General features: G+C 37.4%; 1 protein-coding gene across 3 annotated transcripts in view; it reads left to right on the forward strand.

The window, feature by feature from the left end:
• Positions 1-27,263, forward strand: part of VAMP7 (vesicle associated membrane protein 7) — a 1,102,798-nt gene that overhangs the window by 35,771 nt on the left and 1,039,764 nt on the right. For all 3 annotated transcript variants that reach the window (XM_049766700.1, XM_049766698.1, XM_049766699.1), the window contains exon 6: positions 11,558-11,625. In XM_049766700.1, coding sequence (XP_049622657.1) covers positions 11,558-11,625 — 68 coding nt within the window. The remainder of the gene's footprint in view (positions 1-11,557; positions 11,626-27,263) is intronic.

The following is a 27,263-nucleotide window of genomic DNA, read 5'->3' on the forward strand; positions in this document are numbered from 1 at the left end:
ACCACACTTTTAGGGCTGGAGCGATAGCACAGTAGCAGGGCATTTGCCTTGCACATTGCCAACTCAGGACCTACCCAGGTTCGATTTCTGGCATCCCATATGGTCCTCTGAGCCTGCCAAGAGCGATTTTTGAGTGCAGAGCCTGGAGTAACCTCTGAGTGCTGATGTTCCAAGTCTAAAAACACAGTCGTGGGCACATATTTGCTAGCGCCCATTTCATCGAAGGTGTTGAAGGAGTCATCTCCTCCCCAGATGGTCTTGTCACTGAGCATATTGGCCACCAGGTTGTATGCCATGTTCTAAGCAGTAGAACTCCCAGCAGTTTTTGCCAATCTGGACACCAGCCTGGCCAACATGGATAGAGATGCACTCATGCATGATTAGGAGTTGTTGGGTTTTGTGGGACAGGAGAAGGCGAGGGGTCAGTCTCAGATATCTCCCGCTAACACTATCAAGGAGTCTAAAGAACAAGTAGTAGATAGTAAGATATGTAAGAGTCATTTTTACCATATTGATTCTTCCTATTCATGAGCTTGGAATGTTTTTCCATTCCTAAGGTCTTCAATTTCTTAAGTGCATTTTTGAAGTTTTTGTAGTATAGGTCTCACACATATTTTGTTAATTAGATTTCTAGGTACTTAATATTTTTGCACACTATTTTAAATGGGATCGACTCTGAGCTTTTTCTCCTCTGATTCATTTTTTGTTTAAGGGATACAATTGATATTTGTGTATTGACTTTGTAGGCAGCCATTTTGCTGTATTGGTTTATTGTTTCTTGGAGCTTTTTTTGGTGGACTCTTGAGGGCCTTCAGTGTATATCATCATGTCATCTGCAAATAGAGAACAAGTTTCCCTATGACCTATTTTTCTTAACATACTCCCTAATTTGATCCACATTGAAGTAAACAGAATGATGGTATTTTAAAATTTACTTATGGTCTCTCTGTCCTAAAAATTAATGTTCTTTCCTTTAAATGTTGTGTATATGTGTTTGTATTTATAATTATAGTTTATATTAAGTTATGTGGAGTTAGTTTAATATTGTGATGGAGATTTGGAGTCATATTTCTGAGTTTGCATTCTCAATTTACTTTCTTCTATTTAGTGTTAGCTCTGATTCATCCTCTATCCTTTCTGAGCTCTAGTTCCTAATCTGCAAAAGAGAATGAATAGAACCAGTGGTTACCAGGATAAAGAAGGTGATACAGAGGCTGGAGAGATAGCAGATGATAGGGCATTTGCCTTGCACGCGGCTGACCCGGATGGACCCAGTTTCCATTTTCGGCATCCCATATGGTCCCCCAAGCCTACCAGGAGTGATTCCTGAGCTAAGAGCCTGAGTGCTGCCAGGTGTGGCCCAAAAACAAAAAAGATGAAGAAAACGGTGCTACAAAGCACTTTGTACACAGTGCAAACTGTGTGGCACATAGTAATATGTAAATTATTATTGATTATTGCTAGACTACTTTATGCTCATGCATTAATATTTCATGGCATCACATATAATAGGTCATCAATTGGTTCTTACTTTGTACAGTGGTTTCTTAGAACATTGTTACTTAAAGTGCAGTTTTACAAATAGGTAAAGGGCTTGTTCCAGAGTGTAAGTCAATGATGTGTTCTCTTCATGAGAATATGTTTTGCTATGAAAATGTTGGTTGTACTGCCTGAAAATCTATGCCTTTGGGCCGGAGAGATAGCATGGAGGTAAGGCATTTGCCTTGCATGCAGAAGGACAGTGGTTCAAATCTCGGCATCCCATATGGTCCCCCCTGAGCCTGCCAGGAGCGATTTCTGAGCATAGAGCCAGGAGTTACTCCTGACACTGCTGGGTGTGACCCCCCCCAAAAAAAAAACAAAAAAAAAAAAAAAAGAAAAGAAAAAAAGAAACTCTGTGCCTAGAGATTTCACTTGAAGTAGCAGCAACCATTCTTAGGAAACAGAGATATTTAGGGGTTTGTGTTATAGTGGTAGTGATGTTACGTTTTTGTGCCTAGTATGTTTTCTTCTTTTCTTGTCAGAAATGGGATTAATAATTGAAAAAAAAGCAGGGGCTGGAGTGGTGGCATAGCGGTAAGGGCATTTGACTTGCATGCGGCTGACCTAGGATAGATCATTGTTCAATCCCCTGACGTCCCATATGGTCCCCCAAGCCAGGAGTGATTTCTGAGCGCATAGCCAAGAGGAACCCCTGAGTGTCACCAGGTGTGGCCCCCAAACCAAAAATAAATAAATAAATAAATAAATAAAAATAAATAATATAAAAATGAAAAAGCATTTTTTTAGTTCTTGATAGGGATGTCTCTTGTCTATTTCAACTAATTTCCTTATATTGATTTAATTTTTAATGCTATGTCTAGGATACAAAGAAAGCCTATTGAATATCAACTAGTAATATTTCTTTTCCCTCTTTTTTATTTTTGCTTTTGGACCACACCTGCTGGTGCTCAAAACTTATTCCTGGCTCTGTGCTCAGAGATCACTCCTGATGGGTTTGGGGAACCACATGGGGTACCAGTGACCAAACCCAGGTTGGACATATGCAGGAAAACACCATACCTACTGTACTATATTGCTCTGTCCCCCCTTTTCAAATTAAAAAAATGATTGTGGTATCAGTTTTTTTCACTTTTTCACTTTATTTTAGTGATAAATATATCACCAAATATATTTATTTTACCTGAAAATGGAATAAGCTACTATCATTTTATGTATTGCAGATGCATAAAATTCTCAGAAAAGTGATCCTTTTGTCTAGCTTATTTTAAAGCACTTAGTTTTAGAATTAAATACTTAAATTATAACAGAGACATTTCTAATGATCTCCCTTAGATTTTTAGCAACTTTAGTGACATAAATTATTATATCAGATAATTTACCTGCTTAAAGTATAGATAGAATCTAATGTGTATGCAAAATTAGGGGGGGTGGGCCACACCTACAAGCACTCAAGGGTTACTCCTGGCTCTGTGTCTAGACATTGCTCCTGGTATGGTCGAGGGACAATATGGGATGTCGGGAATTGAACCCAGGTTGTTTGCATGCAAGGCAAATGCCCTACTGCTGTGCTATCACTCCTGCCCCATGTATACAAATTTTAAGACTATTACCACAGGTAACTTTAGAACATTTTTATCAGACTAAAGAGAAATCCTATATCCATTTATAGGAACCACCACATAAAAGCAATAATAATCTATTTTTGTCTATAGATTTTCATTTTCTGTATATTTTATATATATGGAATCATATATGTTTCCTCTGTATTTTTGCTTCTTACACTTAGCTTGATTTTAATGTAAAATTTATCCATGGTCTATAAGTCATCCATTTCTTGTAATGTATCTATGATGTCCTCTTATATTGATGTTTTATTTTAAAATTCAGTACTTAGTTAGCATTTAATTGATTCATGCTTTCTAGGTACTATGAATAATGTTGGTACAAACTTTTTGTATAAGCATATTTTAGTTCTTTGGAGTATGTACCCAGAAATAGAATTGCTAGGTAATCTGTTAACTTCATGTATAACATTTTTCATAAGAGCCAAAATTTCCTAAAGTGTCTGTACCATTTCCTTTCCCAGAAATATCTGTAGTTATTCTAATTTCTGCTCATCTTTGTCAAAATGTTGTTTTATTTTATTTTATTTTATTTTGGTTTTTGGATATACCTGACGGTGCTCAGGGGTTATTCCTGGCTCTGCGCTCAGAAATCACCCCTGGCAGGCTCAGGGGACCATATGGGATGCTGGGAATTGAATCCAGGTCTGTCCTGGGTAAGCCACGTGCAAGGCTAATGCCCTACCACTGTGCTACCACTCTGGTCCCCAAAATGTTATTAACTGTTGTATATGAAAATATTTCTGTAAGTTTGTTCTTTGCCTGTTGTCCCACCTTGACCTTCCAGGTGGGGGCACTGTTGAGAGCCGAATAAATAGTTTGGGAGCGAGGTTTTCGAAGTCTTTTGCCAGAGTTGGCTGGCTGGCTCAAGCTGTGTTTTGAGCTAGTAGGAGGCTGACAAAGGACTCTCTTCGCCCAACCTTTTAACCCTTAACCCTCCTGGCTGTGTGGATTATTTGCATGGATAAATATTACCAAGATCTCCCCCCAAAAGGGGACAAGAGAATGGGAATCAATTTCTCATTCTGGGAGCTCTTTGCGGATACTCAAACAATCAACAAAGATGTAAACGGGACCCAACAAATGGGGCAACAATGAACTATCTTAGTTTGTATGTGTGAAGTGATTCTTGTGGTTTGGCATACATGCACTGATGACTAAATTTGTTGAGTATCTTTTCATATCTTTATGGATTATTTGTAGATCTTTGGAGTAATATCTATTAAAATCTAGTCTCGTTATTTTCTGGAGGTAGGTTAGTTGTTAATTTCCTATATTTGCTATCTGATCGCCATTGAATAGTTGGTCAAATACCTAATTTTCTATCCTTGATGTTTAAATCCTTGGCATGCCTTTACATTATCCATTTAGGGCAATTTAGCAAGAATCCCATACCCTTGGTTGCTCCTTTTATTCATTTTCCATTCACTGACCATCTCCCCCAACTTCTCCTTGACTGTAACCCCAAGTTTTCTTTGAACAATTTATCTATGATTTGTATGCAATATCTTGAAAGTTTAAATCTACAGTATCTTAATTTGATACACATATGCATTATAAGACCTTAGTACTAGCACCTCTCTCAAGTCACATATTATATTTCTTTTGTGGTGAGAATACTTAGTGTCTAGTCTCTCAGCAATTTTGAAGTATATAGTAAAGTATTGTTAAAAATAATCACTGTTGTATGCTAGTTCTCCACAACATATCCATCTTCCAATTGCAAATATACACCTTTGAACTGCAACTCCCCTAAATCCTTAACTCTCTCCAGCCCATGATAACAAAAGTCTATTGTTTCTATGAACTATGTGCCTATTATTTAGTTTTAATTGATTTTATAGGATCACATCCAATGGTGCTAGTGGGGAAGGGGCCACTACCTTTGATACTTAGCCCAGTGATTTGGTGCTGAGTCCGAGTACCACTAGAACCAATCATCTCTCAAAGTTACTCTGAGGGAATGTAGTGGTGCTTGAGAGCCCACATGGTGTTGGGGATTGAACTCAGGGCCTTGAACATGCTAAATAAGTTCTCTATCTAATGAGCTAGCTCCCAATTCCAAACTCTGCCATTTAAATTTTGTATATAAGTAATATTGTATAATTAATTTTCTACTTTTCTGTCTATCTCAATGAGAATAGTTCTTCAAGATCTACTCATATTTTTTAAAAATGGAATGATTCTTGCAGTATATGCTTATTTAGGTACTTTGAATTAACCCCATTATTTTTTTTGAGCCACACCCATTGAATGCTCAGGGGTTACTCATGGCTAAACGCTCAGAAATTGCCCCTGGCTAGGGGGGACCATATGGGACGCTGGGGGATCGAATGGCGGTCCTTCCTTGGCTAGCGCTTGCAAGGCAGATACCTTACCTCTAGCACCACCTCATCAGCCCCAACCCCATTATTTATTACATAGTAAATTAAAATGTAAAATTATAAATTTTAAAAATTAAGTTAAAAGTTTTGTCTTAAAACATATCAGGTTGAAGTGATAGTACAGTGGGTAGTGCCTTTGCTTTGCATGTGGCTGACCTGGATTTGATCCTCTGAACTCCATATAGTCCCCTGATCCCTGTTAGGAGTTATCCTTGAGTACCCTTGGATATGGCCCCCAAAGAAAAAGATAAAAACATGTAAAAATGAAATTATAACCATGCTTTACCACTCATAAAAGTAAACTCAAAGTAGATTAGATATTAGAAGAAAATCCATAAAACACATTGACAAAAATAATTGGCAGAATTTTCAGGAAATTGATTGCAGAGGAGTCTTTAATGAGATGACCACAGTGGCAAAAACAGTAAAAACAAAAATGAACAAATGGGAATACATCAAATTAAAAAGCTTCTGCACATGAAAGAGACTCCAGCTATAATAAAAAGATACTCAAATGAATGGAAGAAATTATTTATAAGAGTTGATATCTACAAAGATTTACAAAGTACTCACAAACCTCAACAATAAAAATTCCAATGACTCCATCAACAAATAAAATAAGGAAATGAACAGGCAGTTTCCCAAAGAAGACATATGGATGGCCAATAAGCTTATGAAAATGTTAATCTTCAGTCATAGGAAAATGAAAATCAAAACAACATTAAGACAACATTGAACACTGCTGAGAATGGCACATATCCAAAAGTCTAGAAGTAGCCAGTGATTTTATTGTCGTGGTGAGAAAGGAACCATCATCCATTGTTGGTGAAGTGTCATTCTGGTTCAGCCTCTATGGAAAGCGATATAGAGATCTACCTAAAAATTAGGAATAGAATTCCCTGAGGACCCAATAGAGCACTTCTTGGCATCTATCCCCCAAACACAAACATTCATTTGAAAGGATATGTGCACAGCTGTGTTCATTGTCACACTTAGTACAATGCTAACATTGTAACTTGTTTATTAAATATATCAAATATAGATGAGTGGATCAAGAAGTTGTGGTGTGTATACATGATAGAATACTATTCAGCTCTCAGCAAAACCATGCAATTTGCTGCAGCATAGTTGGAACTAAAGGATATCATGCTGAGTGAATCAATCAGAACGAAATAGGCACAGAATAAGTACAAAATGATTGCTTTCATTTGTGGTACTCAAAAGATCACAGCAAGGTAGAAACAAAGGGCCAAAGGCAACACAAAGGAAGAATTATGCACACAATTGAGTTGAGATGATTAAAGGGAGGATATGTGTACATTGGTGATAGCTGTGGTTTTGGAATTATATGCATGAGAAACTGTCTTTAACATTATTTTAAAAGAATGTCAATCACAGAATCTCAATTTTAATGATAAAATAAATTTTGGCTTAAAGTCAGGTTTTTTACTATTTTAAATATAATTAATATACTTAGTATATAGCATTCTTTTGATTTTTACTTGATCTTAGCCAAAAGACCAAGAAGCAGTTTTCTTTTAAATATTCACTTGCATGACATACTTCCTTTCGCTCTTTATTTGAACCTATTATGTGTGTAAATATGAAGTCTTCTCTTATAGGCAGCATATAGTTGGGTCTTGTTTATTTAACTATAAAACTTCTATTTTATAACTATACAGCTTTGGACTGGTATATCAGATACATTTTGGGGGGGCCACACCCATTTGAAGCTCAGGGGTTACTCCTGAAATTGCTCCTGGCTTGGGGGACCATATGGGGTGCTGGGGGATCGAACCTTGGTCTGTTCTTGGCTAATGCTTATAAGGCACCACTGCTCCGGCCCCTGTTAGATACATTTTTATTGAGCAGTTGTTTATTACTAATATTACATTGTTTATGACTTACCAATTTTATTTTCTTTACTTCTAATCACCCATATCCGATTTCTGTCTACATTTGGATCGTGATTTTCTATGGTGGTATGCTTTTTTCAATTTTATACCTTGAGAGAATTTACTGTGGGTGTTTGCTTATCAAGGGCTTTATATAAAACACCTGTGGATAAAATAGCACATGTATTTATTTATTTTTTTACTCTTTGGGACACACCTTGCAGTGTTCAGGGCTTACTCCTGCTTTGTACTCAGTGGTCCCATTTGCTGGGGTTTGGGAGACCATATAAGATGCAAGAATTGAACCTGGGTCAACTATGTGCAAGCAAGCACCCTACCTGCTGTACTATCAAAATAGTGCATTTTAAACTGACAGTAACTTTGTATCCTAGTCAGGATTTCTTTTCAGGTGTTGAATCTTCTCATTTCATTGTAGTCCCATTTATTTGACTTGCTTGGTCAGTGGAATTTCTTCCTTGAAAATGCTTTTAGCTTCAGTGTTATGGAGTGTTCTCCCTATGTTTTCATCTATGCACCATATGATTTGGCCTTTGTGAACAGGTCTGTATTTACTTTTTTCCATGTAGTTGACCAGCTTTTCCAGCACCACTTGTTAAAGATGCTTTCCTTGCTCCACTTTGTATTTCTTGCTCCTTTATCAAAGATTAATTGATCGCATACATGGCATTCAGCCTCAGAAAATTCAATTCTATTCCCTTGATCTGAGGTTCTGTCTTTATTCCAGCATCATGGTGTTTTAATAACTACTGCTTTAGAGTACAGTTTAAACTTGGGGAAAGAGATTGCTCCCATCTTCTTTTTTCTAATGGTTGCTTAGATATTCATGGATGTTTATTTTTCCATATGAATTTCAGGAATATTTGATCCACTCCTTTGAAAAATGTCATGGATTGCATTAAATCTGTACAGTGCTTTGGGAAGTACTGCCATTTTAATTATGTTAATCCTCCCAAATCCATGAACAAGTTATGTCTCCATTTCCTTGTGTCCTCTTTTATTTTGTTAAGCAGTGCTTTGTAGTTTTATTTGTATAAGTTTTTCAACTCTTTAGTTGACTTCAAGGTATTTGATTTTATAGAGCACAATTTGAATAGGAATATTTTAAATATTTCTTTGTTCTCTTTCATTATTTGTGCATAAAAAGTCATTGATTTTGCGTATTAATTTTGTTTTATCTTTTTCTTTTTGGTTTTTGGGTCACACCAGGCAGTGCTCAGGGGTTACTCCTGGTTCTGTGCTCATAAATAGCCCCATGCAGTCACGAGGGACCATATGGGATGCTGGGATTCGAACCACCGTCCTTCTGCATGCAAGGCAAACACCTTACCGTTGTGCTATCTCTCCAGCCCGCATATTAATTTTGTAGTTTACCATATTACTATACAAGTCTATTATTTTTAGAAGCTTTTTTGTAGAGTATTTAGGATTTTCTATATATATTGTCTTGTCATCTGCACACAGTGAAAGGTTGAATTCTTCCTTTCTCATCTGGATGCCCTGGGTCTTTTATTTTTTGTCTAATTGCTATGGCAAGTATTTCCAGTACTATATTGAATTGAACTGGAGAGTGGGGCTAATCTTGTCTAGTGCCAGATCTTAGAGGGAGGACTACCCAACAGAATGGGAGAAACTAGTCACCCAATACCCATCTTATATCTTATATCTAAGATATAAAAGACACTGGTAGAACTCATCAAGAAAAAATCTAACCACTTTCTATGATAGCCAGAATCTAGAAACAACCGAGATGCCTGACAATAGATGAGTGACTAAAGAAACTGGTGGTACATCTACAAAATGGAATACCATGCAGCCATAAGGAAAAATGAAGTCATTAAATATGTTTATACATGGATGGATATGGAGAGTATTATACTGAGTGAAATGAGTCAGAGGGCAAGGGATACATATATAATAATTTCACTCACCTGTGGGAAATAAGAAAAAAAGGATAATATCGTAATAATATCCAGACACAATAGAAAAAGGGGCCAGGAGGACCAGTTCATAGTAGGAAGTTTGCCACAAGTAGTGGAGCAGTGCAGTTAAGGTCCACTAAGACAATGATAATTGGAACTAATCACACTGGATAAGAAAGGTGCTGAACAGAGATAAAGTGATAGGCATTGGTATCCCTTCATCAACAATAGTTCAAACCACAGTATCTAAAAGGAAAAAATGGGGTGAGAGAGAGAAGTAAAATTCCTGCTCCAGGGGCAGTCAGGAGGAAGATGGCACAGAAACTGGGGACTGGTGGCAGGAAATGTGCACTAGTGAAGGGTAGTGTATATTGGTTTTTTTTTTTGTTTGTTTGTTTGTTTTTTGTGGTTTTTGGGTCACGCCTGGCAGTGCTCAGGGGAAACTCCTGGCTCCATGCTCAGAAATTGCTCCTGGCAGGCACAGGGAACCATATGGGAAGCCAGATTCGAACTGATGACCTTCTGCATGAAAGGTAAACGCCTTACCTCCATGCTATCTCTCCGGCCCCTATTGTATATTGTAAGAATGAAACCCAATCATGAACAACATTGTAACCATGGTATTTAAATAAAGGAGAGAAAAAATAAACTGATAGTAACTATAGTTACATACTTATATATAATTTATATATATAAGTTACATATATAGTTATATATACTATAGTTACATAGTAACTATAAAATGGAGTTTATAGAAAATTACCTGTTATATTTTAATATACTAACCTCATATTGTATATTAGCAAATGATAGTATAGTTTTTTTTAATTTTTGTACTATAATCAAGTACTTAATACACCATCTATCTGATTAAGCATTCTTTTTCTCAGTCGATTTAATTTACCTTTAGAAATGATTTATGTGGGGCCGGAGAGGTGGCACTAGAGGTAAGGTGTCTGCCTTGCAAGCGCTAGCCAAGGAAGGACCGTGGTTCGATCCCCCGGCGTCCCATATGATCCCCCCCAAGCCAGGGGCAATTTCTGAGCGCTTAGCCAGGAGTAACCCCTGAGCATCAAGCGGGTGTGGACCCCCCAAAAAAGAATTGATTTATTTTTTTATTTTTTTTGGTTTTTGGGTCACACCCGGCTGCGCTCAGGGGTTACTCCTGGCTGTCTGCTCAGAAATAGCTCCTGGCAGGCACGGGGGACCATATGGGACACCGGGATTCGAACCAACCACCTTTGGTCCTGGATCGGCTGCTTGCAAGGCAAACACCTCTGTGCTATCTCTCCGGGCCCAAAAGAATTGATTTATGTACTTTCATATGCTTTGATGTAACATGAAAATTGAAAGTATGAAAATAAATATTTTTCCTTGAAACAAATTTTTCATGGTACGTCTTGTGTATGTGCACTTCCGCAGCTTGTATATGTGCCTAGAAGTTATTTATGCTTTTTTCATATCAGTGGAAAGTATTGCTCTATAGCGTATCCTTAGCTGACTTTTTTCCCCAACAGTTTAAATATATCATTCCACTACAGGACTGTGTTTTTCTTTTTGTTCTTTTGAGAAATGTTCTGATAGTTTAATCTGGGGGAGCAATAACATTGCATGCCATTAGTACTTAAGCAATCGTTAGAGATTTTTAGTTTAGTTTAGTTTAGTTTTGGTTTTGTTTTAGTTCTTAGAAATTTTTGAATGATTGTTGCCTGTAGTTGCTGTTTTTATAATTTCACCATTTATGTATTCAGAGATTTTGCAGGACTTTTCATACTATACTTCTGAATGTAGAGACCTCTTTATTATTTTGAAGGTTACCCTCTTTTCTCTCAGATTATGTCTCTACTGTAGGGATTAGCAAACTATAACCCTTATATCACACCTTACATGCTTCTTGTTTTTCTATATAAAGTTTCATTGAACACATCTCTGCCTACTAATGTACTTGTTTTCTTTGTCTGACAAAGTTCAGTTATTGTGACATTGTTTGACCCACAAAATCTACTTATTCTATTTTATATTTGTCCTCTTAGAGAAAAAAAATCAACCAATAGCAACTTTAGTTAATACGTTTCACCTTTGAAAGTTAAAGATATAAGTGCTTCTGTAACAAATATTCATTATCAAAATGTCAACTACAGAATCAGATTTTACTTGAAACAAAGTTAAAAATAATATTTTAACTAACACATTTTGTTTTCCAAAATTTTCAGATCTGGTAGCTCAGCGAGGAGAAAGATTGGAACTATTGATAGATAAAACAGAAAATCTCGTGGATTCAGTAAGTATGGGATATAATTATTTAAAAGATGTAAAAAATGTGATTGAATAATAACAATAGGAAAAGATCTTAAATTCACTACTTCAGTTATTTTCCTTTCTATTATGTGATTATACTGTAACAATGATGATAATGAAAATAAAATAAACAGCTATAATCCATCATTAGCTATTTTAGAAGCTTTGACTTGAAAGATATTCTCAATATACAGAAATTACTCTTCAAATTTTGGATTAATGTCTGCATAATATGACATGTCAACTTCACATAACTCTGTTCTTTGTCCAATTTATAAAACATGAAAAAAATTATAGCACAATTATGGTAATCCCAAATGAATACTGAAAACTGGACATTTTATCCACTTGGAGGGAATTCAACCACACCCAGAGGTACTCAGGGGTTACACCTGGCTCTTGCACTCAGAAATGACTCCTGGTAGACTCGGGGAACCCTATAGACTGCTGGGGTTCAAACCCAGGTTGGATGCATGCAAGGCAAATGCCTTACCCATTATGCTATCACTCTGGCCCCTAAACACTTTCTTTATTTTGCCAGCTTAAGCTTCTCTTGTGTCAAAAAACTCATGGTTAGAAATGGCCAATGAACCTAAACCAGAAAGTATGTCATTGTGACCTCATCATGCTACATTATATGTTTTCCATCAGGTAGTGGAATGAGCAGTCTTGTTCAGTGTTTGTAGGGATGAGATTTTTTAAAATGAGTTTTTATTTAAGCACCATGGTTACAAAATTGTTTATACTTGAGTTTTAGTCATATAATTTGCACCATCCTTCACCAGTGCACTTTTCCTGCCACCAGTGTCCCTGGTTCCCCTCCCATCCTTCTACCCCCACACCTGTCTCAGGGGTAGACATTTTGCTTCTCTCTCCAGATCTTGCTCTTTCCTTTTTTGACACTGTAGTTTGCACTATCTTAATTAAAGGAAGGATACCATGCAATTCACTTTATCCTCTGTCAATACTCAGTTCTTTTCCAGAGTAATAAGTTCCAGCTATCATTGTCATAGTGAACCTTTTTCTGCTGCACTCACTGCTCTTTGTGGCAAGCTTTGTGGACTGGTTCTCCTGGTATTTTCTATATTGTCTCTGGGTATTATTATCATGCTGCATTTTATTTTTCTTATATCCCATAAATGAGTGACGTTATTCTATGTCTGTCCCTCTCCCTTTTACTCATTTCACTCAGCATAATACTCCATATCTATCCATGTATAAGTGAATTTCATAACTTCATTTTTTTCTTCTGGCTACATAGTTTTCCATTGTGTAGATGCACCAGTTTCTTTAGCCACTCATCTATTCTTGGACACTCATCTATTCTTGGGTAGTTTCCAGATCCTGGCTATTGTAAATAGTGCTTCAATGAACATAGGAATGCAGAGGGCATTTTTGTATTGGTTTTTGTGTTCATAGGGTGGTATTCCTAGGGTGGTATCCCTAGGAGTGGTATTGCTGGATCATAGTGGAGGGATAAGATTATATTGATTAAGATCAAACTCTCAAATTAGGCTATCTACATTTAAATTCAACCTGTGATTCTTTCTAATTGTGTGGCCTTAGGCAAGGTACTTAAACTCTCTGTGCCTCAGATATCATTTTAAAATGCAGTATTAGAGATTGAAACTTCAGTGTCGTCTGTATTTTCCAAATAAAATTCTTAATTTTGTTGACTACATGAATCAAACAATAGGCTACTAATTGTTTCTATGAAAGAATGCATGCTAATAAAGTATATTAAGTATACTTCTAATAAGTAGACATTTTACTTTTTACATATAACCACAATATAGATTAAAATAGGTTAAAGCACTTGACTTGCATATAACTAAACTGAGTTTGATCCCCTGACCCACTTCTACTTACTTAATAATTTCCAAAAAGAGTTAATTGTTTTTATAACTTCACATCATTCAGGATTAGTGTTTCTCAATCAGGGGCTATATAGCCTCCTGTGTGCCCCTAGTATATTCCTATGGGGTCACAGATGAAAATTTTATGAATGGGTGAGTGAGTGAGAAATGGCTGCATGTGGGGGTTTCCAGGCAGAGTGCTGATTGCTCTACCTGCAGAGTCTCCACCCGGCTGTGCTTCTTCTGAGGAAACTGAGCACCGGAAGGGAGCCCTGTCCTACTCTTCTCTGTCTTTCCTGAACTCTGGAAGCTCTCCTCAGAGCCCTGGGAAGCGAACCCCAAAGAAACTACATTCAGGAGCTACCCAGCGAGCCAGTGAGTGAGTGAGAAATGGCTGCATGTGGGGGTTTCCAGGCAGAGTGCTGATTGCTCTACCTGCAGAGTATCCACCCGGCTGTGCTTCTTCTGAGGAAACTGAGCACCGGAAGGGAGCCCTGTCCTACCCTTTTCTGTCTTTCCTGAACTCTGGAAGGTCTCCTCAGAGCCCTGGGAAGCGAACCCCAAAGAAACTACATTCGGAAGCTACCCAGCGAGCCAGTGACTCTCCTCAGAGTCCTGGGAAGTGAACCCCAAAAATACAGCATTCTGAAGCTGCCCAGCGAGCGAGTGAAAACTACGCCTGACCAGTGGGGCCCGACTGTGAAAAACTGTGAGTGCTGCCTGTGTGTCTCTCTGCTATCCTATTGCGTGAACCTCCTGAGAGTGGGCTGAAAAGAGGCTCCAGAAGGCACTTAGCTCCACTTCGCTACGCAGCCGTGCGCTCTTTCTAAAAAAAGAACACCATCACAAGAAGAAAAAAACCACACTAAGAACTGTGCTGGATCACAGAAGCAAGAATTTCTCTCCAGACTGTCTTCTCTGCTGCGTGCTTGGGCCTAAGATTTGATCCTGTGTGAGGCTTCATCCACGGAGGACTCCCCTACCTTGGAGGCAAGTCGGCCCATCCAGAAAGGGCGGAGCCAGAGAAGTGTGTTGCCTGCATCATATAACCAATGAATACCATCACAACACGTAGAAAAACCCACAATACAAGTGTGACAATGGGGAAGCAACGCAGGCCAGCATCAGACATAGAGAATGAAGATGACAATTCTGATGACCAGTTAACGACCAACCAACTAATCAGTCTCTCAGATAAGGACTTTAGAGTAGCAATATGGAATATACTCAAAGAACTCAAAGAAACCATGAATAGAATAGAACAGAACACTAATAAGAATCAAGAAAATATGAAGACAGAAATCACAAAACTCCAAACTGAAATAACATGTCAAATAACAGGCCTGAAAAAAATCAGTAAACGAAGTGAATGACAAAATGGATAAGCTCTGGGACAGGGTATCAGAAGCTGAGAATAGACTTGGTGCTGTGGAAGATGAGATACATAACAATTCCATACAACAAAAGAGATTGGAAAAAAAACTTAAAACAAATGAACAGACAATGGAAAAATTAGTCAAAGAATGGGAACAGATGAAAATAGAGGTCTGTGATAAGATCAAGAGAAACAACTTAAGAATCATTGGAGTCCCAGAGACCCAGGAAGAAAATTTCCAGGAAGAATCAACGGTCAAGAACATCATTAAAGAGAAACTCCCAGAGCTAAAGAATATATGTGATCAAATCCTGCATGCTCGAAGAGTACCAACCAAAAGAGACCCAAGAAAAAACACCCCAAGACACATCCTAGTCACAATGACAAATCCCACAGATAGAGACAGAATTCTGAAAACAGCAAGATCAAAAGGGGAAATTACATTCAAGCAAGCATCCTTGAGATTTACAGCAGACCTGTCACCAGAAACACTAAATGCCAGAAAGCAGTGGTGGGATATTGTGACAAGACTGAATGAAATGAATGCTTCACCTAGAATACTGTACCCAGCAAAACTCACTTTCCGGTTTGATGGAAGAATACATGGTTTCACAGACAAAAAACAGCTCAGAAACTTTACAGACTCAAAACCAGTCTTAAGAGAAAAACTGAAAGACCTAATCTAAGACAAGACTGACCAAAAGACACACCAAATTTCGATATAAAGATGGCATTAAATCCCAGGACAATTCTTTCTCTCAACGTCAATGGACTAAATGCACCAGTTAAGAGACACAGAGTGGCTAAATGGATCAAAAAACTCAATCTAACCTTCTGCTGCCTACAAGAAACGCACCTGAATAGTCAGAACAAACATAGACTCAAAATAAAAGGCTGGAGAAAAGTTATCCAAGCAAACAACACCCATAAAAAAGCTGGAGTGGCCATACTAATATCAGATAATGCAAACTTTATACTCAAAAGGTTGTAAGGGACAAAGATGGATATTTTATATTAATCAAGGGGTATGTAGAGCAGGAAGAAATAACTCTCCTAAACATATATGCACCAAATGAGGGGCCAGCAAAATATTTAAAACAACTGTTGACAAATCTGAAAAACAATATCAATAACAACACAATAATTGTGGGGGACCTCAACACTGCTTTGTCAACACTGGATAGGTCAACCAGACTGAAACCCAACAAGAATATACTAGACCTGAGGAGAGAAATGGAAGAAAGAGGCCTAGTGGATATATATAGGACACTCCATCCCCAGAAACCTGGATACACATTCTTCTCCAATGTACATGGGACATTCTCCAGGATAGACTACATGCTGGCACATAAAACATACCTCCATAATAGCAAGAGGATAGAAATTTTGCAGACTACCTTCGCTGACCACAAGGCTCTGAAATTATTTGTGAATTCCAAAGGGACTCAGAAGAAAAACTTTAACACCTGGAAGTTAAACAGCCTCATACTCAATAACCAGTGGGTTTGAGATGAAATCAAGAAGGAAATCAAAAGGTTCCTGGAAACAAATGACAATAAAGACACAAACTATCAGAACTTATGGGACACAGCAAAAGCAGTACTGAGAGGAAAATTTATAGCTTTGCAAGCACACATCAGGAAGGAAGAAGGAGCTTACCTGAGTAGCTTAATGACACAGCTAATAGAACTAGAAAGTACTCAAAAAAAGGACCCAAAAATAGGAAGACAGAAGGAAATAACAAAGCTGAGAGCAGAAATCAACGAAGTGGAAACTCAAAAAACAATCCGAAAGATCAACGAAAGCAGAAGTTGGTTCTTCGAAAAAATAAACAAGATTGATAGACCACTGGCAAACCTAACAAATAAAAAGAGAGAGAAACTTGATAACTCGTATTAGGAATGAAAAAGGAGAGATCACTACTGATATGACAGAGATTCAAAGGGTAATCAGAAACTACTTTGAAAAACTCTATGCCACTAAAAATGAGAACCTGGAAGAAATGGATAAATTCTTGGACTCTTATAATCTTCCACGGTTGAAAGAAGAGGATGTAGCATATCTAAACACCCCCATCACCATTGATGAAATAAAAATGGTAATCAAAAGTCTGCCCAAAAACAAAAGCCCAGGCCCAGATGGATTCACTAATGAATTCTATCAAACTTTCCAAGAGGAACTACTACCAATCCTGGCAAGACTCTTTCATGAAATTGAACAAGTGGAAACACTCCCAAATAGCTTTTATGAAGCCAACATCACCTTGATACCTAAACCAGACAGAGATGCTACGAAAAAAGAAAATTACAGACCAATATCGCTGATGAATGCAGATGCAAAGATCCTCAACAAAATCCTGGCAAATAGGATTCAATACCTCATTAAGAAGATTATCCACTACGATCAAGTAGGTTTCATCCCAGGAATGCAAGGATGGTTTAACATCCGTAAGTCTATCAACATAATACACAACATCAATAACAAGAAAAATAAAAACTACATGATTATATCAATAGATGCAGAGAAAGCATTTGACAAGGTCCAACACCCATTCTTGATCAAAACTCTCAGCAAGATGGGAATGAAAGGAACCTTTCTCAATATAGTTAAGGCCATCTACCACAAGCCAGTGGCAAATATTATCCTCAATGGAGAAAAACTAAAAGCCTTCTCTCTAAATTCTGGCATAAGACAAGGCTGTCCTCTCTCACCACTCCTATTCAACATAGCACTGGAAGTACTTGCTATAGCGATTAGGCAAGAAAAAGATATCAAGGGAATCCAGATAGGAAAGGAAGAAGTCAAGCTCTCACTGTTTGCAGATGACATGATGCTCTACTTAGAAAACCCTAAAGACTCTACCAAAAAGCTTCTAGAAACAATAGACTCATATAGCAAGGTGGCAGGCTACAAAATTAACACACAAAAATCAATGGCCTTTCTATACACCAATAGTAATAAGGAAGAAATAGACATTAAGAAAACAACCCCATTCACAATAGTGCCACAGAAACTCAAATATCTTGGAATCAACTTGACTAAAAATGTGAAAGACCTATACAAAGAAAACTATAAAACTCTGCTCCAAGAAATAAGAGAGGACACACGGAAATGGAAACACATACCCTGCTCATGGATTGGCAGGATTAACATCATCAAAATGGCAATACTCCCCAAGGCGTTATACAGATTCAACGCTATCCCTCTAAAGATACCTATGACATTCTTCAAAGAAGTGGATCAGGCACTTTTGAAATTCGTTTGAAACAATAAACACCCTAGAATAGCTAAAGCAATCATTGGGAAAAAGAATATGGGAGGAATTACTTTCCCCAACTTTAAACTTTACTACAAAGCAATAGTTATCAAAACAGCATGGTATTGGAATAAGGACAGACCCTCAGATCAGTGGAATAGGCTTGAATACTCAGAAAATGTTCCCCAGACATACAACCACCTAATTTTTGATAAAGGAGCAGGAAATCCTAAATGGAGCAAGGAAAGCCTCTTCAACAAGTGGTGTTGGCACAACTGGCTAGCCACTTGCAAAAAATTGAACTTAGACCCCCAGCTAACATCATGTACGAAGGTAAAATCCAAATGGATTAAAGACCTCGATATCCGACCCCAAACCATAAGATATATAGAACAACACATAGGCAAAACTCTCCAGGACATTGAGACTTCAGGCATCTTCAAGGAGGAAACTGCACTCTCCAAGCAAGTGAAAACAGAGATTAACAGATGGGAATATATTAAGTTGAGAAGCTTCTGCACCTCAAAGGAAATAGTGCCCAGGATACAAGAGCCACCCACTGAGTGGGAGAATCTATTCACCCAATACCCATCAGACAAAGGGCTAATCTCCAAAATATACAAGGTACTGACAGAAATTTACAAGAAAAAAACATCTAATCCCATCAAAAAATGGGGAGAAGAAATGAACAGACACTTTGACAAAGAAGAAATACAAATGGCCAAAAAACACATGAAGAAATGCTCCACATCACTAATCATCAGAGAGATGCAAATCAAAACAACAATGAGATACCACCTCACACCACAGAGAATGGCACACATCACAAAGAATGAGAACAAACAGTGCTGGCGGGGATGTGGAGAGAAAGGAACCCTTATCCACTGCTGGTGGGAATGCCGTCTAGTTCAACCTTTATGGAAAGCAATATGGAGATTCCTCCAAAAACTGGAAATCGAGCTCCCATATGATCCAGCTATACCACTCCTAGGAATATACCGTAAGAACACAAAAATACAATACAAAAATCCCTTCCTTACACCTGTATTCATTGCAGCACTATTTACCATAGCAAGACTCTGGAAACAACTAAGATGCCCTTCAACAGACGAATGGCTAAAGAAACGTGGTACATATACACAATGGAATATTATGCAGCTGTCAGGAGGGATGAAGTCATGAAATTTTCCTATACATGGATGTACACGGAATCTATTATGCTGAGTGAAATAAGTCAGAGAGAGAGAGAAAAACGCAGAATGGTCTCACTCATCTATGGGTTTTAAGAAAAATGAAAGACATTCTTGCAATAATAAATTTCAGACACAAAAGAGAAAAGAGCTGGAAGTTCCAGCTCACCTCAGGAAGCTCACCACAAAGAGTGATGAGTTTAGTTAGAGAAATAACTACATTTTGAACTGTCCTAATATTGAGAATGTATGAGGGAAATGTAGAGCCTGTTTAGGGTACAGGCGGGGGTTGGGTGGGGAGGAGGGAGATTTGGGACTTGGGTGATGGGAATGTTGCACTGGTGATGGGTGGTGTTCCTTTTATGACTGAAACCCAAACACAATCATGTATGTAATCAAGGTGTTTAAATAAAAAAAAATAAAAATAAAAATAAAATAAAATAAAATAAAATAAAATAAAAGAAAAGAAAATTTTATGAATGGAGGCCATGACATGAAAGTTCGGTCCAACTGGTTGAATAGAGTGCACAGGAGGGAAATAAGTTGGGAAAGAGGTCATGGTAAAAAAAATGGTTGAGAAACACTGATCTGGATAATATTTTGCCTGTTCTTAAAATATATGAAAATGAAACCGGGGACTGAATAGATAGTATATAAGGTAAGTCACTTGCCTTGTATGCACTAACATATGGTTCGATGATTCAGTCCTTGACACTACATATGGCCCTCAAGAAAATGACAGGAATTACTTCTGAAACAGATTTTCAAGAGTATCCCCTGAGCACCGCTGAGTGTGGGCTCCCCATAAAATCATGCTTTATTTATGCTTTTGTGTCAGACCTCCATCACTCACGATTCCATGTTCAATTAATTTCATGTTAAAATGCAGTAATAGTTCATTCTCTTTCATTGTTTTGTACTATTCCATTATGTGAATTCGACCTACAACAATTTATTTATTTACTTTTGGCTTTTGGGCCACACCCAGTGGTAATCAGGAGTTACTCCCAGCTTTGAGCTCAGAAATGGCTCCTGGCTCGGGGAACCATATAGGATGCCAGGGATTGAACCTGTGTTTCTCCTGGGTCAGCAGCGTGCAAGGCAAATGCCCTACCATTGTGCTATCACTCCAGCCCCTCAATTTTTAATCCATTCTCTCTATTATTTCTAGAGTCTGTTTAGTCCAATTTTCTGTTTATCTGCACTTATGTCAATACCTTACTTTTATCTATACAGTTATCAATAGACTCACAGAATTCTCTTAAATCCTCCAACTATGTTCTTCACAGTTCTAAGTCTGTTTTCTCAATGTTGGCATCACTATTTTAATTTTTTTGCATTTCTATTTATGTTACAAAATAACACATGTTTCAGAATAAGGTTATTTTTTATACTTTAAAAACATTTGTGGACAGGGATTTAACTCTGCAGAGTTAAATCATGTGTGAGGCTCTGGGGGTTCAGTCCATAGCACAGCACAGAGATTGATTCCTAAACACAGAACCAAGAGCAAGCCCTGACCAAGCTAGGTATACACCCTAACCCTAAAAGTAAAATAACAGGGGCCGGCGAGGTGGCGCTAGAGGTAAGGTGTCTGCCTTGCAAGCGCTAGCCAAGGAAAGACCGCGGTACAACACCCTGGCGTCCCATATAGTCTCCCCAAACCAGAGGCAATTTCTGAGCGCTTAGCCAGGAGTAACCCTTGAACATCAAAAGGGTGTGGCCTGAAAAACCAAAAAAAAAGTGAAAATAAAATAAAATAACAAACAAAAGACTTTGCATCTTTGGTTGTAATTATATTTAATATATGGGACATGTTATATGGGACTTTTTTAAAAAATTGCTATCTTAATTGCATTGAATCTGATGATTATCATGTATCTGCTCTTGTGTTGACTTATTTTTTTTCAGCTGTTTTTATAATTCCTGTTTATAGGTCACACATATTTTGAGACTCATACTTTCATATTAGATTGTAAATTTTTCAATTTAACTTTACCAAATTTTTACTTCTAATATAGAGAAATAAGATTTATATTTGTTCATTGAACTTGTTTATATAGCACTTTAAAAATAAATTACTGCCCTTTATTTCTTTTCTTTGCTTTTTTAAAATTAGCTATAACTTAATGTACAATGATGACTACGGGGGTAGCAGTGGACAGTAGTGCATGCTGCATATCTTATGTTGAAAAATCTGTTGTTTGTCAGTTATGTTGTTAACTGCAGGTTTTTTGTAAGCACTCTTAAACTTGTGGGAGAAGTTCCTTTTCAGCTCCTTCCTTGAGAGTTTTGGTCATGAATTCTTTTTCCAGTGCCAGGGATCAAATCCAGGGTCTTGTACTTGGGTATCATGTGCTCGTATTGAGCCACATCCCTGACCTTATTCATGAATTTTACCAGTGCTTTTCCTATATATTATTAGATCAGTTTGTGTCTTTTCAGATTGGTTCAGTTGATGTGGTAAATCACAATGATTTTTTTCTTTTTTTACACGTATTTTCCCCCTCCCTACACTTATTTTTTAATGCTAAACCAGTCTTCTGTTTCTGAAAAGACTTATCTTCTTATTTTTATTTATTTTTTTTTATTTTTTTTTGGTTTTTGGGCCACACCTGTTGACGCTCAGGGGTTACTCCTGGCTATGCGCTCAGAAGTTGCTCCTGGCTTGGGGGACCATATGGGACGCTGGGGGATCGAACCGTGGTCCGTCCAAGGCTAGCGCAGGCAAGGCAGGCACCTTACCTCTTGCGCCACCGCCCGGTCCCAAGACATATCTTTTTAATAGCACTTTATTAAATTTATGTTCTTAAATTATGTTTAGGTAGTCATAAAATGTTGGTCTATAATTAATTTTATTATTAGACTCTGATATCAGGGTTATGTTGGTATCATGAGACAAGTTGGGAAGTATTTCTTTTTCTCTATCCTCTAAAAGGGTTGAGTTAAATCAGTATTATCTGCTTCGAAGAATTAGCCAGCAAAGCAATTTTAGCCTAGATTTTTCTTTATAGGAAAATTGAAAATTTATCATCTTTTCAGTTTGTCCCATTTGCTGTATTTTTTGTTCTTTTCTTTTTCTGCCTTCTGTTGTATTACTTCCTAAACTTCATTCTTACTTCTGTTGTTGGCTTTTTCCTTTGTCTTGATATTTTTGTGGTTGTTATGGGTTTATAGTATAAGTTTTTAACTTACATTCTACCTCCAAGTGGCAACAAATAGTATAACAAGCAGTATACAATAGTACATCTTAGTTTTCCATCATGTCTTATTTTTCTCTATGTATGTATTATAAACCTCATAGTAGATTATTATTTTTGTTTAGACATTTATTTTTAAATATATTTAGAAATTGACAAAAAATATTTTTCTATTTACTAATGTTTTTCTGTTTCTAGGCTTTCCATTTTTTGTGTAGAACTAGGTTTTTAGCTGTAGGTATGTAGATTTTGATATAAGTTTGAAAACAGCCAACCATTTTCTTTTAGAATATTTTATTTTTAAAAGTTTTATTTTATTTGAGGCACCATGATTTATTTTACTGTTAATAATAGAATTTAATGATATTGTGTTCCAGTACCACACCCTTCATCATTGTCTCAGTGTCCCCTCCCACCACACCGCCCCTCTTTTTTAAGTTTTGTTTTATAGACCAGTTGTCAAGTTCTGTTGCCTTTTACCATTTGATATTCCCTTACAAATATTTTCTATCCCTCCCTTCACCACCTTCCCCTCCACAGAATCCAATTACATATATGTGAAGCCATGTGAAGTCTTATAACTCACTGATGCCCTGTCATTTCTTTCAGTCTTTTTTTTGCATTTAAGATAGCTTTTATGGCTTTAAGTTTGCCTGTTTTTTCTGTGGTTTATAATATACTATTATCTTGAGAGTATGGGGAATTTTTTAAATCTTTAGAAGTTTGATTTGGGTCTTTTTTTTTTTTTTGGTTTTGGGGTCACATCCAGCAGCATTCAGGGGTTACTCCTGGCTCGATGCTCAGAAATCACTCCTGGCAGGCTAGGGGGACCATATGGGATACCAGGATTTGAACCACTGACCTGCATGCAAGGCAAACGCTCTACCTCCATGCTATCTCTCCGGCCCTTGATTTGGTTCTTTTATAATAAATCAATTTTATCGGTGCATGCTTTTCTCCAACTTTTATATAGAAAGAATATTAAGGCTGAAGAGATAGCCTAATGAACAATGCATGCAGGAGACCCTCAGTCCTGCATAATTCCACAAATACTTCTGGGAATGAAGCTTAAGCACAGAGCTGTGAGAGTACACCTGTAAAATAAAACCCATTTGTTGTAAGATCACCCAGGCACCATGTTTCTAAACCCCATGCTAATAAGTATGCAGAAGGATAGTGGCAAAGAATTAATAAGCCAAGCCATTCAGGAGAGAGTAATGGAGTCAGTGGTTTCTTGTGGCTTCTCCCTGGTGGTGTCTGCTAGAGTCAAGACCAAACCACGTCTTTCTTTATTAAACCAATACCCATATACTAGTAGGGGGAAGATTGAGTAATTCAGGTGTGCTTTTACATATCAAAGGAGAAATTTAACAGAAAGAGGGAGATGGGGTAACACCTTTGTTTTAGGTTAATAGCCAGTTGTCATCTTACATATCCCTGAGCATTTTTAGGTGTAACCCCCACAAAAACATAATATTCATACTTGAAAATTTGTAGAGGTCCTCCCAAGGGTTCTTAAGAATTCCAGGGGCCTCACCAGTGATTAGTTACCAACCAAGAATTGGCCTGAATTTCAGTTCAGGGGCCCAAGGACGCAATGCTGCTGAAGTCTGGTGCTAGCGATTACCCAAGCCACACCATCATTGCTGGGAGTCCCTAGAAAACAACTGGCAGTGCTCATGGGCTTTCGAGCCTCCAGTGGTGTACCCAGTGGCATTAAGGGGACCATATGATATCAGGAATCAAGTTCAGGTACCTTTAAATATGTTCGAAATTTTTTTTACTTATATGTAATGTTGATAAATTTGTGTTTTTATCATCTTACTCTTCTTTTTAATTGTCCTATCATCTCTGTTTCTTCTTTTGTTTCTTCAAGAATTTTATAATTTTGTTAATTTCATTCATCTCTTTGGTTTCATAGTAGCTTTATTGAATAATTTTGTTTTGTTTTGTTTGGGAAACACACCAGGACGTGCCCAGTGATTACTTAGTTCTGCATTCAAGAATTAATCCTGGCAGTGCTTAGAAGACCAGATGGGATGCCTGGGATTGAACCTGGGTTGGTCATGTACAAGACAAATGCCCTACCTGCTGTACTTTTGCGTTTAACCCAGTTGAATGATTTTTATGATGCAAATTACAGTCTCTAAAGCTCATCCATTTAAAGCATATAGTTCAGTGGGTTTTGGTGTATTATAAAATTATTTGTATTATATTTAATAAGAAATTTGCCATTTTAATAATTTTACAATAATTAATTGGCATCACTTAGAGAGTAATAGCTAAACCTCTTTTGGAACAAGTTAAGTTACTTACCGCAAAAAGTTCTTTACTGCAGTGTTTTCATTTATTCTATTTCTAGACTAGAGACTTGAAGAATTAAACCAAAAACAAACAAATAAAGACTTATAATACCAAAATGTTTTAAGGCTATAAGGAAAGGAATGTGTTGCCTTATATTGGTTAGTTACTTTCAATGGAAGATTCAAGTCTTTATTAGTTTAGGAATATTTTATTCTATTGGTCCTTTGATTATTGCTTTTTTAAATGTTTTCTTTTGGGGCTAGAGAAATAGCATAGCAATAGGGCATTTGCCTTACATGTGGCCAACTAGAGACCAACCTGGGTTCAATCCCTGGCATCCCAGGTGGTCCCCTAAGCTTGCCAGGAGTGATTTCTGAGCACAGAACCAGGAATAACCCTTGAGTTCCATTGGGTGTGGCCAACCCCCCAAATGTTCTCTTCTTTAGTGATTGATTTTTTTCAGTAAGATTTTGTATTAATTGCTTTATTTATGCACCATGGTTACAAGATTGTTCATTGTTGGGTTTCAGTCATAAACTGTAAACAACTTTCATCAGTACACCAATGATTACTAAAATGTGCCTAAGTCAGCACCTAACATGTAATAGGCACTTGTAAAATAGTTATTGATTATACAAATTGATCCGGGATTTGCTTGATCACTTTTTTGTTTGTTGGTTTTGTTTGTTTGTTTGTTTGTTTTTTGGGTTATACCCGGTGATGCTCAGGGCTTACTCCTGGCTATGTGTTCAGAAATCGCTGCTGGCTTGGGGGACCATATGGGATGCAAGGAGATCGAACCGCGGTCCGTCGTAGGTTAGCACATGCAAGGCAGACGCCCTACCACTTGCGCCACCGCTCCGGCCCCTTGATCACTTTTTCATGTATGCTTTTTTAAATACTTTTCATCTTAGATATTTTACTTTGTTTTCTGAGAGAAATCTTCATGTTATTCCCACAGAACCAGGCTAGTTGTATTCTGCTACTTAAAAATTTAATTATGCCATAATTTTCTTAACTTATGTAGTTTTCCCTCTCCATGTCCTTACCTTAGACTTCAGGTCAGTATGATATTGGTTTGTTATCCAATGCTATGTTGTTTTGTTATCTAACTTACTTGTTAGATATTTTGTATTATATTCTCTCTTGTTTTGAATATTAGTTCAATTAAGAATTGTTTACTCTGATTGCTTTAACTTTGTTTCCTCTACATTTTTGTTGTTGTGGTCCATACCCAGCATTCAGAGCTTAATCCTGTATCTGCACTCAGGGATAACTCCTAATGGGGCTCTGGGTACCATAGATGGTGCTAAGAATCATTCCTGTGTGGGCTGCATTCATGACCTTAAACATTGTAGTGTTGCTTCAACCTAGTTTACTCTATTGTTTTAAATATAAAATATTTATTTAAGCACCATGATTACAAGCATGTTTGTCATTGAGTTTCAGTCATAAACAGAACACCCCCCTTCACCAGTGCAACATTCCCACCACCAATGCCCCCTCCTCCTTTCCAACCCCTGTTTGTATTTGAGACAGACATTCCAATTCTCTCACTCATTAAGATTGTCATGATATCTGTTAGTATAGTTATTTCCCTAAATGTACTCACCACTCTTTGTGGAGAGCTTCAAATTGTGAGCCAGTCTTTCTGGCCCTCAACTTTATTGTCTCTGGGCATTATTACAATAATGTCCTTAATTTTTCTTAAAACCCATAGGTTATTGAGACTATTCTATGCCTATCTCTTTCCCTCTGACTTATTTCACTCAGCAAAAGAGATTTCATGTACACCCATGTATAGGAAAATTTCATGACATCATCTCTCCTATCGGCTGCATAATATTCCATTGTGTATATATACCACAGTTTCTTCAGCCATTCATCTGTTGAAGGGCATCTTGGTGGTTTCCAGAGTCTGGCTATTGTAAATAATGCTGCAATGAATATAGGTGTGAGGAAGGGATTTTTGAATTGTACTTTTGTGTTCCTAGGGTATATTCCTAGGAGTGGTATAGCTGGATCATATGGGAGCTCAATTTCCAGCTTTTTGAGCAATCTCCATATTGTTTTTCATAAAGGCTGGACTAGACAGCATTCCCACCAGCAGTGAATAAGAGTCCATTTCTCTCCACATCCCCACCAGCACTGATTGTTCTTGTTCTTGTTCTCAAAAGATACCCATGACATTCTTCAAAGAAGTAGATCAAACACTCCTGAAATTCATTTGGAACAATAAGTACCCACAAATAGCTAAAGCAATCTGGAGAAAAGGAATATGGGAGGCATTACTTTCCCCAATTTTAAATTGTATTACAAAGCAATAGTTATTTAAAAAGCATGGTATTGGAATAAAGATAGATCCTCAGATCAGTGAAATAGACTTGAGTATTCAGAGAATGTTCCCCCAGACATTTAATCAATTAATATTTAATAAAGG

Source organism: Suncus etruscus, chromosome X (assembly GCF_024139225.1).
Source record: "Suncus etruscus isolate mSunEtr1 chromosome X, mSunEtr1.pri.cur, whole genome shotgun sequence".
Taxonomy (NCBI): domain Eukaryota; kingdom Metazoa; phylum Chordata; class Mammalia; order Eulipotyphla; family Soricidae; genus Suncus; species Suncus etruscus.